Source organism: Nematolebias whitei, chromosome 20, assembly GCF_014905685.2.
Source record: "Nematolebias whitei isolate Nwh7 chromosome 20, NemWhi1, whole genome shotgun sequence".
NCBI lineage: Eukaryota > Metazoa > Chordata > Actinopteri > Cyprinodontiformes > Rivulidae > Nematolebias > Nematolebias whitei.
The window spans coordinates 33855042-33868672 of NC_056517.1; the positions used below are offsets into that span (position 1 = coordinate 33855042).

Here is a 13631-nt window from a genome sequence, read left to right on the forward strand (position 1 = left end):
CTGGCTGCCATCATTTCTAAATCTTTCTGTTTAAAAAAAAAACTTACAAGAAAAGCTACTACTGCCATCATTTCCTCATTACACAACGAATTCAGCAGAAATATAACCACAGCGAGCGACAGTTTTTAATTTCTCTGTGAAAAACCACAGAATTCTGTGCAAAAAAATAACAATAATGCAACAATAACGGTGTAAAGGTTTATAAAATGGGAGTTGCTTTTTAAAGATGGCGGCAGCTCCCTTTGCTTTTGGTACTGCTCAGATTAGTTCAAGTTCAAGTCCAAGTTGGTTTTATTATCATTCGCATCACATGTGGTACATGAGGTGGAACAAAATTGTGCACACAGGGTCCCAGCTACACAACAATAGCAAAAATATAAAGTGTAAAAAGAAACAGTGATAAGAATCTAAGATATAAACTAAGAAATACACTAAACACTAATAGTGCAAAACAATACACCGAACAACAGCAGCACGAACATGAGTCTGTGTGAGTAGATGAGTATGAGTGAATACAGCATGAAATAATCAGCAGCATGAGATCAGCAGCACATTTCACCAATCAAAGTGGCATTACAGTGATTTTTCTTGTTTTTCACAGTGATTGTCCTGGTTGGAGATTCATGAGTCTAACAGCCTCAGGGTAGAAGCTGTTCCTCAGTCTAGTGGTTCTACACTTAATGCTCCTCAACCTCCTGCCTGAGGGGAGCGGGGCAAAAAGTGTGTGTGCTGGGTGAGTGAGGTCCTTCATGATGCAGGTGGCCCTCTTCCTGCATCTGGAGGTGTACATGTCTGTGATGTTGGGGAGACTGACTCCAACATCTTCTGTGCAGCCTTCACCACTCTCTGCAAAGCTTTTCTTTCTGCAGCTGTGCAGCCTCCATGCCACACGTTGATGCTGGAGCACAGGATGCTCTCCACTGCACACCTGTAGAAGGAGGTGAGGACTGAGCTTCCCAGACCAGCTCGCCTCAGCCGCCTGAGGAAGTAGAGTCTCTGATGAGCTTTTCTGATCAGGCTGGTGGTGTTGTTGCATCAGCTGAGGTTGTACCCAAGTACTTGTAGCTGGAGACCACTTCCACCGCAGATCCTCCTATGTTTGGGGTAGTGGTGGTGTAGGTGTGTTTGGTCCATCTGAAATCCATTAGCCATTAGGTTAATTAGCCATTAGGCTAAATTACCCATTAGGTTGTTAATTTGGTCAGAGTTAAGCTTAAATTTCTGCAAACTGGGAATCTTCAAAAAGCTACTGTATCTACTAGTAAGGTAATGGTTGTACATGACTTCCTGGAATGCCATTTCAAAAGGTTAAAATGTATGTTTTTCATATTTTACACCATCTCAGTTCATTTTTTCCCACTGATTCACCAAACCTATTCTGATCCTTCTCATTATACGACCATCAAAAGTGGATGTACTATGGTATAGTCTCCGTCTGTAAACTTTCTCTTGTCCCGCCCATAACTTTTGATCCACTCAAGATAATTTAACACAACCTCATATACATATGCATCACCACTGGACAAAGTATCACATACACATTTTGTAACTGCCATAATTTATTTGCTGTTTCATGTTTATATGGCTTGTACTGTTTAATTATATGTAGTTTTACAGGCCACCTGTAGATGGCGTTGCATTCATCCATCCATTATCTTTTACCCGCTTATTCCATTTTGGGTCACAGGGGTCGCTGGTGCCTATGTCCAGCAATCACTGTGCGAGGGGCGGGGTACACCCTGGATGGGTCGCAAGTCCATCACAGGGACACATAGAGACAAACAACCACTCACTTTCTCACTCACACCTAGGGACAATTTAGAGTTACCAATCAGCCTAACATGCATGTTTTTGGTCTGTGGGAGGAAACCGGAGTACCCGGAGAAAACCCACGCATGCACGGTTGCGCTCTACTCGCTATACTCTGAAAGATCACTTGTGGGCGGGATGTGATCGGCTTCATCAGTGACTTATGAACAGCTCAATGGAGTTTAAAGGCTTATTGGTCTGTGCGGTCATTTTGCGGAGGCTATAGATTGCTGTATAGTTGTATAATAGTTTGTTGGCGTGCATATAATATGTCGTATGTGGTACTCGTGTTACTCTTGTTTTGAATCCATCGGGTCAAAGGAAATGTTTTACCATTTAAAGCCAATTTATTGTCGTGTACTCCGTTCACCAGAAATGATAATGCGCAGACACTTTTCCACGATTTTGTTTATAAAAATACAAATGTTTTTTCTTCCACAGTGACATCAGAACATCAATAGTTTACACGGCCATCTTTAACAAAACGGAAACGGATTCTTAAATTTTACATTGTAGCAAATTTGCTGTCGGTCTCTTTCAAACTGTAAATACAATTTTTAAATATACTTTAATAAATAGATAAAGCAAACACTGTTGAGAGCAAATCTGCAACATAACAGCTATATTGTAGCAAATTACAGCAGACAACATGATGGGAACCATGCAAAAAGCTTCTTGGAGGGTCTTTGGCTGGGAAACAACACTTTGCAAATAAGGCATACCAATCTGATCAGCAGCAATGGAAATGTAAAAAAACATTTAAATAAAGTCACTGGCATCCATGCTCAGTTCAGCAAAAACACAGAGCCAAAAGTCAGAAAGATTCAAGTAAAGATACCAAAGTCTATTTAAGCATTGTGTTTAAGAGTCGTCTTCCGTTTTTATGACATGAAACAAGGTGACATTAAAGATCACCTGGTGTCCATTATTCCAGGCGTACAGCGCTCTTTCCCTGGCGTTATAGTCAAGCATTGAAATGTGTAAGTACTGGTTGTGGAAGGGAATGTCTATATACTCATATGTGGACGTCTTAGTGGAGTAAGCATAGTAAACCTTGGCTCCAGACAGGTGAGAATTAGTGATGTAAAGCGTCCCGCAGATCATGAACGACTCTCCTGCATTTCTTTTGGAGTACTCCGTGTTCCAGGTCTTCAGAACCTGCAGGGTGTCGGGGTCTATCTGAGAGATGACTACATTCCCGGCATTTTGGTTGGTTGCGTACACGACCCACATTCCCAGTTCGTCGGCCATGACGTCGATGTCAGAGTATCCGCCCCACGTGTACGGGTACATGTTGTGGAAGCCGGCAAACTCCAACGCTCGCTGGGCATGCACGGTGCCTGTCTCAAAGCTGTACTTGACGATTATGTTGCTCTGGTACTTGTTGTAGTAAAGCGATCCATTGTAGACAATATGGTTGGTTCCCTCCCATTTAAATGGGAGACTGTAGGTCCGAGAAACCACTCCTGCCACAAAGTCTTCTGTCGTCTTGTACTCGCGTACAATTTTGCTGTTGGTGTAGCTGTCCATATACCAAATCTGCACCACAGAGAAGGGAAGAAATGGATTGTCAGGTCTGATGATCATGCCACAATCAGCCACAAACCACTGTCACAGTTAAATGACCAAAAGGTAGACAGAGTTTTAAAAAGTCGTTAGTCTCCTGCCAACCTTGGAAGATGACCCTGCTTTACCTTAAAAAAAATATTCTGCAACGTGGATGACTTTTACTGGGTCTTGCTGAGGCCGTCAGGGGCTATCAAGATTTCAGCAGCAGGTCCACATCTGTTCATTCCTATAGGCTATAAATCAGTGAGGAACCCTTAAGACCTTCTACGCCCTCTGAGAAGGCCCAAGAATTCATCATATATGAAATGTTGCTTTTAATATTTTTACATTTATTTTATATAAGATTGCGTCTCTGCTTTTTGCAGATGATGTGGTCCTGTTGGCTTCATCAGGTCGTGATCTACAGCTTTCGCTGGAGCGGTTCGCAGCCGAGTGCGACACGGCCGGGATGAAGCTGAGTTCCTCCAAATCCGAGGCCATGGTCTTGCGCTGGAAAAGGGTAGAGTGCCCTCTCCAGGTCAGGGAGGAGGTCCTGCCCCAAAAGGAGGAGTTCAAGTGGGAACACCTTGGGATTACCCTGGAGGATCTGGACCAAGTGGCTGGGGAGAGGGAAGTCTGGGCCTCCCTACTTAGGCTGCTACCCCCGCGACCTGACCCCGGATAAGCGGAAGAAAATGGATGGATGGTATATTTTCCATGTAGATTGTCTTGTTTTTAGATTTGTCTTTAAGCTTCTTTGCATTTGAGCAAGACATGCTTTTAGTTCATGAAGATAGAGTTATCCAATCAGTTTATTTTAAATTTGCATCTCCAGGTAGAAACAGGTTTGAAGGAGCGGTCATTGGTTAGGACTTCACTATCAGTAGAGAGGCTAAGTTCGTAAAAAGAGTCCTTAGAATGAATTTGTTTAATACCTAACACGGACTTTAACCAATCAAAATGTTGGTTAAAAATGTGGGCAGGGCCAAACCACAGGGCTCTGAGACTTCATGAAGGCCTTGCAAGGCATTTTTTTGGATTATGTAGATTTGTTATGCATTTAGCTGCTAACTGTAAATTCAAAAATCCACACTGAAATTGTAATCGCTCTAAAAAGTGAACATTTACAAGATAATGTTCAATATTTCTGTTGTATTTCGGCTTCATCACATGATGAAAATTTACAGAATGGATTACTGTTAAATTTCTATGTGAATTATTGAAATTACATGTTGTACTTGAACACAAGAGATTGGGTGAGCCTTCTAGGTAGTTTCGGGACAGAAATAGCTGGACTTTTTCAGGTTATGTGTTAAGATGCGCTGTTGGTTTTTCTGCTTATTATTGGGTTGGGTTCTAAGTTTAATTTGTTGATACTGTAAAATAAGACACTATAAGTCAGATGTCATACGTGATGCATAAAAAAAGGAAGAAAGCACTTCCTGTTTAGCGAGGTCCCATGTTGAGCAATAGAAACTAAAGTCATGTAAGCGGACCATGACTTCACAGCTCTATCAATGATAGCATTTATCAGGTTGCTACAATATTGTGTCCTAACTGAGAGCTGAGGTCTCATAGTCATGGTTTACATATGCTACAGCCCCATCACGCCACATGTTGTGATAGGGATAGGGTGTGCTGCTCAGAGACACCACGAGATGTGCAATGACTGGAGATTGAACCTGGGACTTTCTGGGTCCCGAGTCAGCTGCCCTACCTCTACTCCATCTAATAATGGAGATTTGAGTGAGCACAGGGCTTGGGAAATGGTGCAACCATGAGTGTAAAATGTAGGATCGCTGTGGAAACAAGCTGCAAATATACATACAATGGTGAGTGTGCAGGATTTCATGGATGCAGAAACTGAATAAACCTATTTCATACAAGCTAAGAGCCTAGCATAATCATGAACACATACACACTGGTGGATGTTTTCCAAATTTGTCCAAATCCAGCCATGTTCTAACAGGTCATGGAGTTCAAGGAGAGCATAGCAGGGTCATCGCCATGTGTTACGTGACTCATTTATGAAGTTGATTTGTTTATTTTCAGTCAACAAAATATTATTATGCCCTTTTTATTCTGCTAAAAACCAAGAGCTGTTGTAATATTCAGCAACACAACCCAGACATAATAAACACTGTGCAAGTCTTGGAAAGCATCTCGGTGTTGTCATCACTCACCCGGTTGTTTCTGCTTGATGCAAGCGGATCAGTCATCCAAGCCCCAAACCGAGTTCCAGATGTCTTTATTGTAACAGGTCCAGTGATTTTCATTAATTTCCCACACGCTGTTAATAAAGAAAAAGCAGAGATAAGATGTGCAGGGGAGGCTCCAGATAGATTTCTCAAGCCAATTTCATGCTTGTGCCACCTGAGAGTGAGGCCTCTGTGCATACTAAGATAACACTGGCAGCAAGATGCTTCAAAAACGCCACGCCTAATTGTGCAACTGCTGTCTGAAGCCAAAATCTTTTTTTTTCTTTCTTTAGAGCAACTAAGTGCTTAAATGCACAAACCTTTCAGAGCTTTAAGTGAAACTCCTATAAAAAAATACCAATTTAAACAACTTTTGTCTTAGCGGAAAGACACAAGAGCAGTGTAAAGCAAGTGAAAGCACACTATTTCACATAAGACTTTCTCTGAAAAAGCAGTGATGTAACTAAATGTTAAGGCTGCAAGCAGCCTCACTTTCTGCTCATTAGGAAGCAATTAGGAAGAACATGTTACTCCTTGTTGCTGTCTTTAAGTGATTCTGGAGCGTTCTGCTCTTAAAAGCTACCAATCCTCTGAAGAGCTGACAAGAACATGAATAAATTTGCCTCTTTTTTGTTTCACAGGGAGAAAAGCTGAGAAAAAACAAAACTATTCACCGCTTGTTTTAAAAAAAAACCAAAGACATAACCAAGCATAAAGATTTTAGATAAGGATGCGCTCAACAATCCGTAAGTTTCCTTGGAATAAATAACTACCACGGTAGTACCTATTTTTTAGGTCTAACTCATCTGTACATGTAGGTACAAGGTCAGCCCTGAAGTTACACCACGTCCTTTCTATTTATGTATCCCCTACGGTTATTTTCCTCTCTGGTACCTTGTGATACTAAATGAGGGAAGGGGAGGTTTGTGGCAGTTTTTAACTTCTTGCAATATTTCTCATGCTAGCAATTCTTCAGGCATTAGTACAAAATCGGAGCTATTTTTCATGGTGACTTCAGAAAACGCTAGTTTTATAAAACACTCGCCTTTAAAAAGTTCAGCACCCAGACAGAGAAGCAGAAATGAACTGCTGATCCCATTATAACATGGTTAGACCCTCTCGAGTCAGAACTCAAGAAGAGATTTGATGCAGAACTATCAACTGTTTAATGACAGACTAAGTCTCTTTGGTTCTCAGGACCTGGTGGGCCACTGGAGGACCTCAACATGACGTGTGGACAGGTGTTGTTAAAAAAAAAAACTGTTCAGAGTGCTGTCTCAAGAGGGTTAAGACACTGGCATAGTACTGTGCCATCATGGCCCAGTGAATATACCCTACTTCATTGTCCCCACCAGGAGTCACCTGACTCTCCACAACATTAACATGGTTGGTCCTCCTCCTATGATGCCTCCAAGGACCCGAAAAAGGTCCTCCATGATAATCCAGAACTAAGATTTACTGCAGAGCATGATACAACGCCACTTGTCATCAGGTCATATGTTCTGGTTACAGTTCAACTCCAAACTCACCCGTCTCTGCTCTGGTGTTACAAACAGGTTTGCAGTCTGAATAGTGACCTCAAAGTCCATAGTCTATCTAGTCATCGAGACATGTATCAAATGAGACAAGAGGTCAAGAGTCAAATGCATGTCAATATCATGGGAATGATGTGGTCTTTCGTTGGTAATCTTTGTGGTGTGTGTGGATGTCATCATGGTTCCAAAATCAAGTTACTTGTGGCAGCTGTGGATGAGTGGTTAGAGCAGTTGGCCTCCAATGGGAGAGTTGGGGGTTCAACTCCACTACCCCTCATTGCCTTCGATGTGTGTCCCATTGGTGTATGAATGTGATAAACCACTGATTATTCTTTTTATACATATAGTAGAGTGCTATGAATGGGTAAATGAGGGTACAGATTCTAGTGTGAAGCACACTGAGTATTTGGATAAGATAGAAAGGTGCTATATAAATACAATCCATTTACTGTGACTTCTGTATGCCCCATACACCTGGCCATTACACAGTATGACATCCTGTCCTCAAACAAACCTAATGAACCCTTGTTCAACCCCATCGAGTGCTAGTAATGCATCTACGAAGCATCTTTGACTGGCTGAGGACACAGTTCTGTCCTTTGGTGCCTGTTCTAGGGGTGGGGTTTCTTGCAAACCAAATCACACCCATTACTGGTCTGCATGTGGACCATCCAAATACACACATCCAAATTCTCTATTCTAAGTGCCTAACTTTTCTTATCAGAGAGTGTTTATGGATTCCCTTGGGATTTTAAAACTGTAATTTAATTTAACACAGTAAAACGACTCACTCAGTTTCCCCATGCAGCTGCGGAGCCTGTTGTCCAGTCGCAGGACTCGCTGATAAAGCTCGTCATAGTCATAGACACCAAGCTCCTCCTGGATGCCCGTCAGCACCACAGACAGGTTCCTGATCTCCTCCTTGAACTGGGAGATGAGCGCAGCATCCATCTTGTACTGTTCCAGCACAGGGATCAATGGCTTCAGCTCGTCCATCTTCTCATTAAGCTCCTGCAGAGATGACGGCAACAACAACAGCAGAAACAGAAAAAAAAGAACAGAGATGGACAGCGGTGAAGAATTCAGATTCTAGATCCAGTCAGGCAGACCAAAACTACACAGAAAACATCTGACAGAAGGGCAAATCATTAACCACCAACATTATGTTAATGTTTCCTTATTTGTGGTCTGGAAATTCAATTCAATTCAAATTCAATTCAAAAATATTTTTTTAATCCCAGAGGGAAATTATATGTTGCGGTAACTCATCATCCTGGTTTCATTAATGAGTTGTTCTAGATGCTGATGGCTGTGGGCAGGAAGGATCTCTTGTAGCGGTCTGTCCTACAACGGATTTGAAGAAGCCTCTGACTGAAGACACTTTATTTGTATGACAGTCTGATGAAGAGGATGCTGAGGGTTGTCTATAGCTTCCCACAAATTATTGCACAAAAGATGTACGACTTTATATTGATTCCACATACTTTTTTTAATTCAGTAAACGTGGGAACAATGATGAAGCTAATCTCTGCCTACTTTACCAAGATGGTAAGTTTTAATTTCAGACAAAAATACGCATAAAAAGAACAATAGCCGTGACTCCAAATCCTTGTTTGAAGATGTTTTACACTGTGTTGTCATTTTCAAAAACACCTGAGGTGTAAGGCTCCCACTCCCACTGTGAATCATGGGATTGGGACTACATCGAAAAAAAAACAAAAACAAAACAACAAAAAAAAACAGTCAGTGGACATGTGACAAACTGGTCTCGTAGTTTCCTCAAGATCTCTAAGGTTCAGGATCAGCTAGGAGATGCTGATTAACAGATCATCATGGGTGGGACTACCTCGAGAAAAGCAGGAATTGTTGCTGCTCTGGAGCATACAGGTATGGATTAACACACCCAGCAGAAAACCTCTGACACCAGCTGTCAAAAAAGGTGGTAATGGGTTAGTGGTTTGGGCACCTTGCAGTCACTGAGTCGACCATGAACTCACCTGTAGACCAAGATTTGTTAAATAAAGGTCGAATGAATGAAAACTGACGCTAAATGTTGATAAAACCAAGGAGACACTTTTCCACCAAGCAGAAAGTTGGTGCCAGCAGTTCTTCCATTGATCACATCCATTCATGGTGTTCCTATTGAGCCTGTGGACTCATAAAACGTGGGAATTTGAATTGATGCAAATCTCTCTTTTAAGCCCCACACTGAAAACCATTTGAAGAGACTGAATTTGAAACTAGGACTCTATTTCAGGACCAGATCTTGTTTAAGTTTGAATAAAATCCCTGGAAATGAAAGGAAATGGCTGGTAGCTTCCTTTCTCTTACCAGTTATTGATTATGGTGACATTGTTTATAAGAGTGCCTCTGGCAGCTCTTTGCAGATGTTGGATGCAGTCCAACATGGCACTCTGAGGTTCATAACTGGTTATAAAAACCACACCCATCACTGCACTCTGTACTCATTGGTCAGCTGGTCATCATTATCTACATGAAGGCTCTTGCACCGGTACATCTTCATCTATAAATCACCACTCTGTCTGCTCCCATCATATACAGTATCTCCATCTCTCAGTGCAGTTACAGCGCTGCTCCCAGTCCTTCATTATCTGCAACATTCTCTTAGTGTGGACTGAACTTGGCAAACAAAAAAACAACAAAAAAACTCTTGCTCTGATCTTGTAATCTGGAACACCTTGCAACAAAATCTGAAGTTGCAGCTATCCAACAGTTGAAGACTAGGCCAAATTGGGTCCAAGAACAGGACAATGATTCCAAACCCCTAATCTACAACAGAAAGGGTCAAGAAGAAAAGAACCAAGGTGCTGCAATGGTCAAGTCAGAGTTCAGAACCTCAACTTGACTGAAATGCTGCGGTGGTACCTGCTGAGCAGAAACCTCAATGATCTGAAGCGATGCTGGAAAGAAGAGTGGGCCAAAATCCCTCCACAGCCATGTGAGACAACAAGAAAACTGGTGAGAGGTACTGCTACTAAAGGAGGTTCTACAAGCTACTGGATCAGGGGATGGACCCAGATTTGAACATGCTGGTTCAGTTTTTGTTAAATATATGTATAATGTCACAGTGGGATCTGTTGTGTATTTTTTAATATTTGAGGTTAGGTTTGAATCGTTTTAAAACGGTGAAGGTCAAAATGTACTTTTAAAAACTAGAACTCTTTCATTTCCAACTCTAGAACTCCTCTGCTCAGAATGTCTTTGCAATGTAAACAATTACAAAAATCAGTTTTGCTTGTCTTAATAGAAAAATGCAATGCAAGGATTTATTTGTGATTACCTGAAAATTTTTGGCCATGGTGGATTTTCTGTCGTCTTCAATCTGCCTGAACTTGGTCCTCAGGCCTTTCATCTGGTTCTCCATCTTCATGACATATTGAAAATCCCTCTGGGTCCGCAGGTTCAGCACCTCGATGGACTGAGACATGTTCTGCACCTTAAATACGATCACAGAGCAGGATCAACCATGGCTTCAGACACAGACCGAGCCTCTCTACAACCATCAGGGGTGTTCATTTTATGTTTCTGGAAGCTTGATCAACATTTTGTTTGTTCTAATGAATCATTTCGACTATAATCACCATGACTAATAAGTTAACGTGGATATTTTTGGTCATTTTTTAAGCTAAACCACTTAGTTAAAAAAAAAAAAAACACCTTTCATATTTGGAGAAGCTAGCCATAATTGGTAAAAACAAATTAAATTGACGGCACAGCGTGCAACAGATGCGATGATTTTTTTTCAGACTTGCTCTTGACGAAGACGGACACTTTCTTTTCCCTCTCCTGCCTCCCTCCTGTTTTTGCTCTTATCCTGTGAATATTTCTCAGAGCCTCTCTTTACACATCTTCCGAATCATAAATTATGGATCTGGTCAGCTGGTCTCTCAACACAATCGATAAAATGTTCTCGATGAGAAGACGGGGTGCAGGAGAACCCTCATGCCCTGAAGGGACACACAGCTGGATATATCATGGATTCCTGGGGTGAATGGAAGATGATGTGTTTGTCCGTATTGTCTGTTGAGGATGTTGAAGACACGTACATAATTGGATTTAGCCAAGGTCAAGGTAAAGTGGTGGCCATTTTGAATTGGGTTGACTCCTTAAGCAGTCATAGATAATTGTTTTCTGCAGGTCTCATTAAAATCCATTGAGTGGATCCTGAGCTATAATGTTGAATGACTCCAACAGTTATGAGTTTTAAAACTAAAACTCACACACGCAGTTAGTGCTCTGAGAATGTGTTTGGGATGACTGTCAGCTACTAACATTTCCTCAATATTTGTAAAAAGAAATACTGCAGTATAGCCATCTTGTTATAAAAACAACTGGGTTTTCACCTTTGAGATTCAATTCCCGCCCCCAAAACAGTCATTTAATTCAATTCAATTCAGTTCAATTCAAAATACTTTATTAACCCCAAAGGGAAATTAAATGTTGTAACTCGTTATCCTCGTTTCGTTTGGAGCTGTTATAGATGCTGATGGCTGGAGGCAGGAAGGATCTCTTGTAAAGGACCGCCCCACAATGGATCTGAAGAAACTGGCCGCAGATGCTGTCCGATCTGTCCACCCGGGCTGCAGGACCGCCCAAATGTCAGGAAGAACTCCTCCCAAAGTGATGGCCGCTCCTCCCAGCAGTCTGCCGAGCTCCTCATCACTGCGGACAGCCAGCTGAAGGTGTCAGGGAATGATCCTGTCCTTCTGCTGTCACGAGCCGTGTTTCCTGATAGTTCCAGGATTTCAGTGGTCAGGCACTCGAGCACAACCAGCAGGTAGAAGGGAATGCATCTACGGCGCCTCCTTTTCAACTCATTTGAAATTTGAGGCTGTATTTGAGATATTATTTGAGCTTTTGAGATGTTAATCAGCTGCTACCGGTTGTAACAAAAAAGCACCTTGTTGTTACGGTTATGCATCATAACAAATGTCTAAAATTAAAAACGTTTCAGTAAAAATCCTTCCAGCTGCACAGCATCCGATAACATAGGAACCAATCATCCAAACAAATGTGACTTATATCCAACAAAAGAGGAATTAAAGTTTCTAAAAACAAAATCTCAGAATGAAAGTAACAGAGCTGCTCCAACATGCAGCCACCCCAAGCGGCGCAATTCTAGAACTCCATAATGTCGTGTCGTGTTCTAAAGAAAATCTCAGCTTTCCCACCAAAAGGAACCACTTTAACGAACCATTTTAACAAAATAAAACAGGGAGCAAGTTGCAGAACAGAATCAGATGATACAGAAACACACACACACAGCCAATTAAACAAGTAATGACTAAAATAAAATACCTGAACGAATGAAGTTTGGAGACTTGGCTCCTGTTTGTGCGTTCTGCACTGCAAAGGGAAATCTATATAACTCTTTCCATCTGCTCACCTTTTCCAGCAGTTGTTGGAGCTGCCTGCTTTTTGCGTCTCTGGAGCACAGGTTCTGCTCCGGTGCCACCACGGTGCAGATGCAGCGGCCGTCAGCATCCTGAGCCGAGCTGTACACCTGCCAGCCCTCCTTAGGGCCGATAGTCTGCAAAGAGACACAAAGAAACCAAACACACACAGGTTAGCCTGCACATTTATGTATTAATATGGCATATTTATGTGACTTTGTAGTCTTCAATTTAGCGACAAAGATGTGCGTTTAGGTCTTGATGTACGCATCTCATCAGTAGAAACACATTTTTTTATATTAATACAAAAAATATTATTTAAACATGTGATAATATTTGTAAAAAATGTCTACTGTTTTTGTAATTTGAGACTTATTTTCATAATAACTGAAGGCTACAACAAAACCAGAGGTTAATTTTCAAAAGTGTCCAACAAATTTTGTTTGAAAATCCAAATTAAAACCTCTTTTTTTCTCCTTTTAAATCTCAGCAGAGGTTTTTATTTTATTTATTTTAATCTAAATGTTTCAGTCATGACAAAACTGCTCAAATTAAACAGGATTTATTGGGAGCAGCCATGATGGAATTATACATAGAAGACAGAGATCCAGAATCTGCTGAGTCATTGGTTGCCAAGGTGATTCCCGCTTGTTCCAAAGGGAGGAGAAAGGCAACCCTTTTTTTTATAAGACAGGCAGACACAAACATTGACAAGAAATTGAGCCTCGAGCTGTTGCTGTGCAAAAACTACCAAGTTGTATTAAGATAAAATAAATACAAAAAATGTTTAATAACCTGTGGCAGAAACCTCCAGTACAATATATGTGTTAATTAATTTATCCTGAGGTTTGAGTTGCTGTCCAATAAACAACAACAGAGACTTAAGACCCCAATTTTTGGTGATTACCGTGTACAAACATGGATAAAAGTCAGTGAATAAGAATTAACTGACACCAACAGCCTTAACTACCCATAATTTATGTATTTTAGGATAATGGTAAATGGACGGCACTTATATAGCGCTTTTCTATCTTAAGATACTCAAAGTGCTTTACACTACTAACTGTGCCCTAATTTACCCATTCATACAGAACTCTCTCTCTCTCTCTCTCTCTCTCTCTCTCTCT

At 41.3% G+C, this 13631-nt stretch overlaps 1 protein-coding gene across 1 annotated transcript in view; it reads right to left on the minus strand.

Annotated features, from left to right (window-relative positions):
• Window positions 1-2670: 2670 nt before the first annotated feature.
• Window positions 2671-13631, minus strand: part of olfm3a (olfactomedin 3a) — a 19407-nt gene continuing 8446 nt past the window's right edge. The window contains exons 2-6 of the mRNA XM_037694278.1: window positions 12498-12641; window positions 10392-10547; window positions 7882-8101; window positions 5541-5647; window positions 2671-3348 (exon numbers count right to left, since the gene is read on the minus strand). Coding sequence (XP_037550206.1) covers window positions 2671-3348; window positions 5541-5647; window positions 7882-8101; window positions 10392-10547; window positions 12498-12641 — 1305 coding nt within the window. The remainder of the gene's footprint in view (window positions 3349-5540; window positions 5648-7881; window positions 8102-10391; window positions 10548-12497; window positions 12642-13631) is intronic.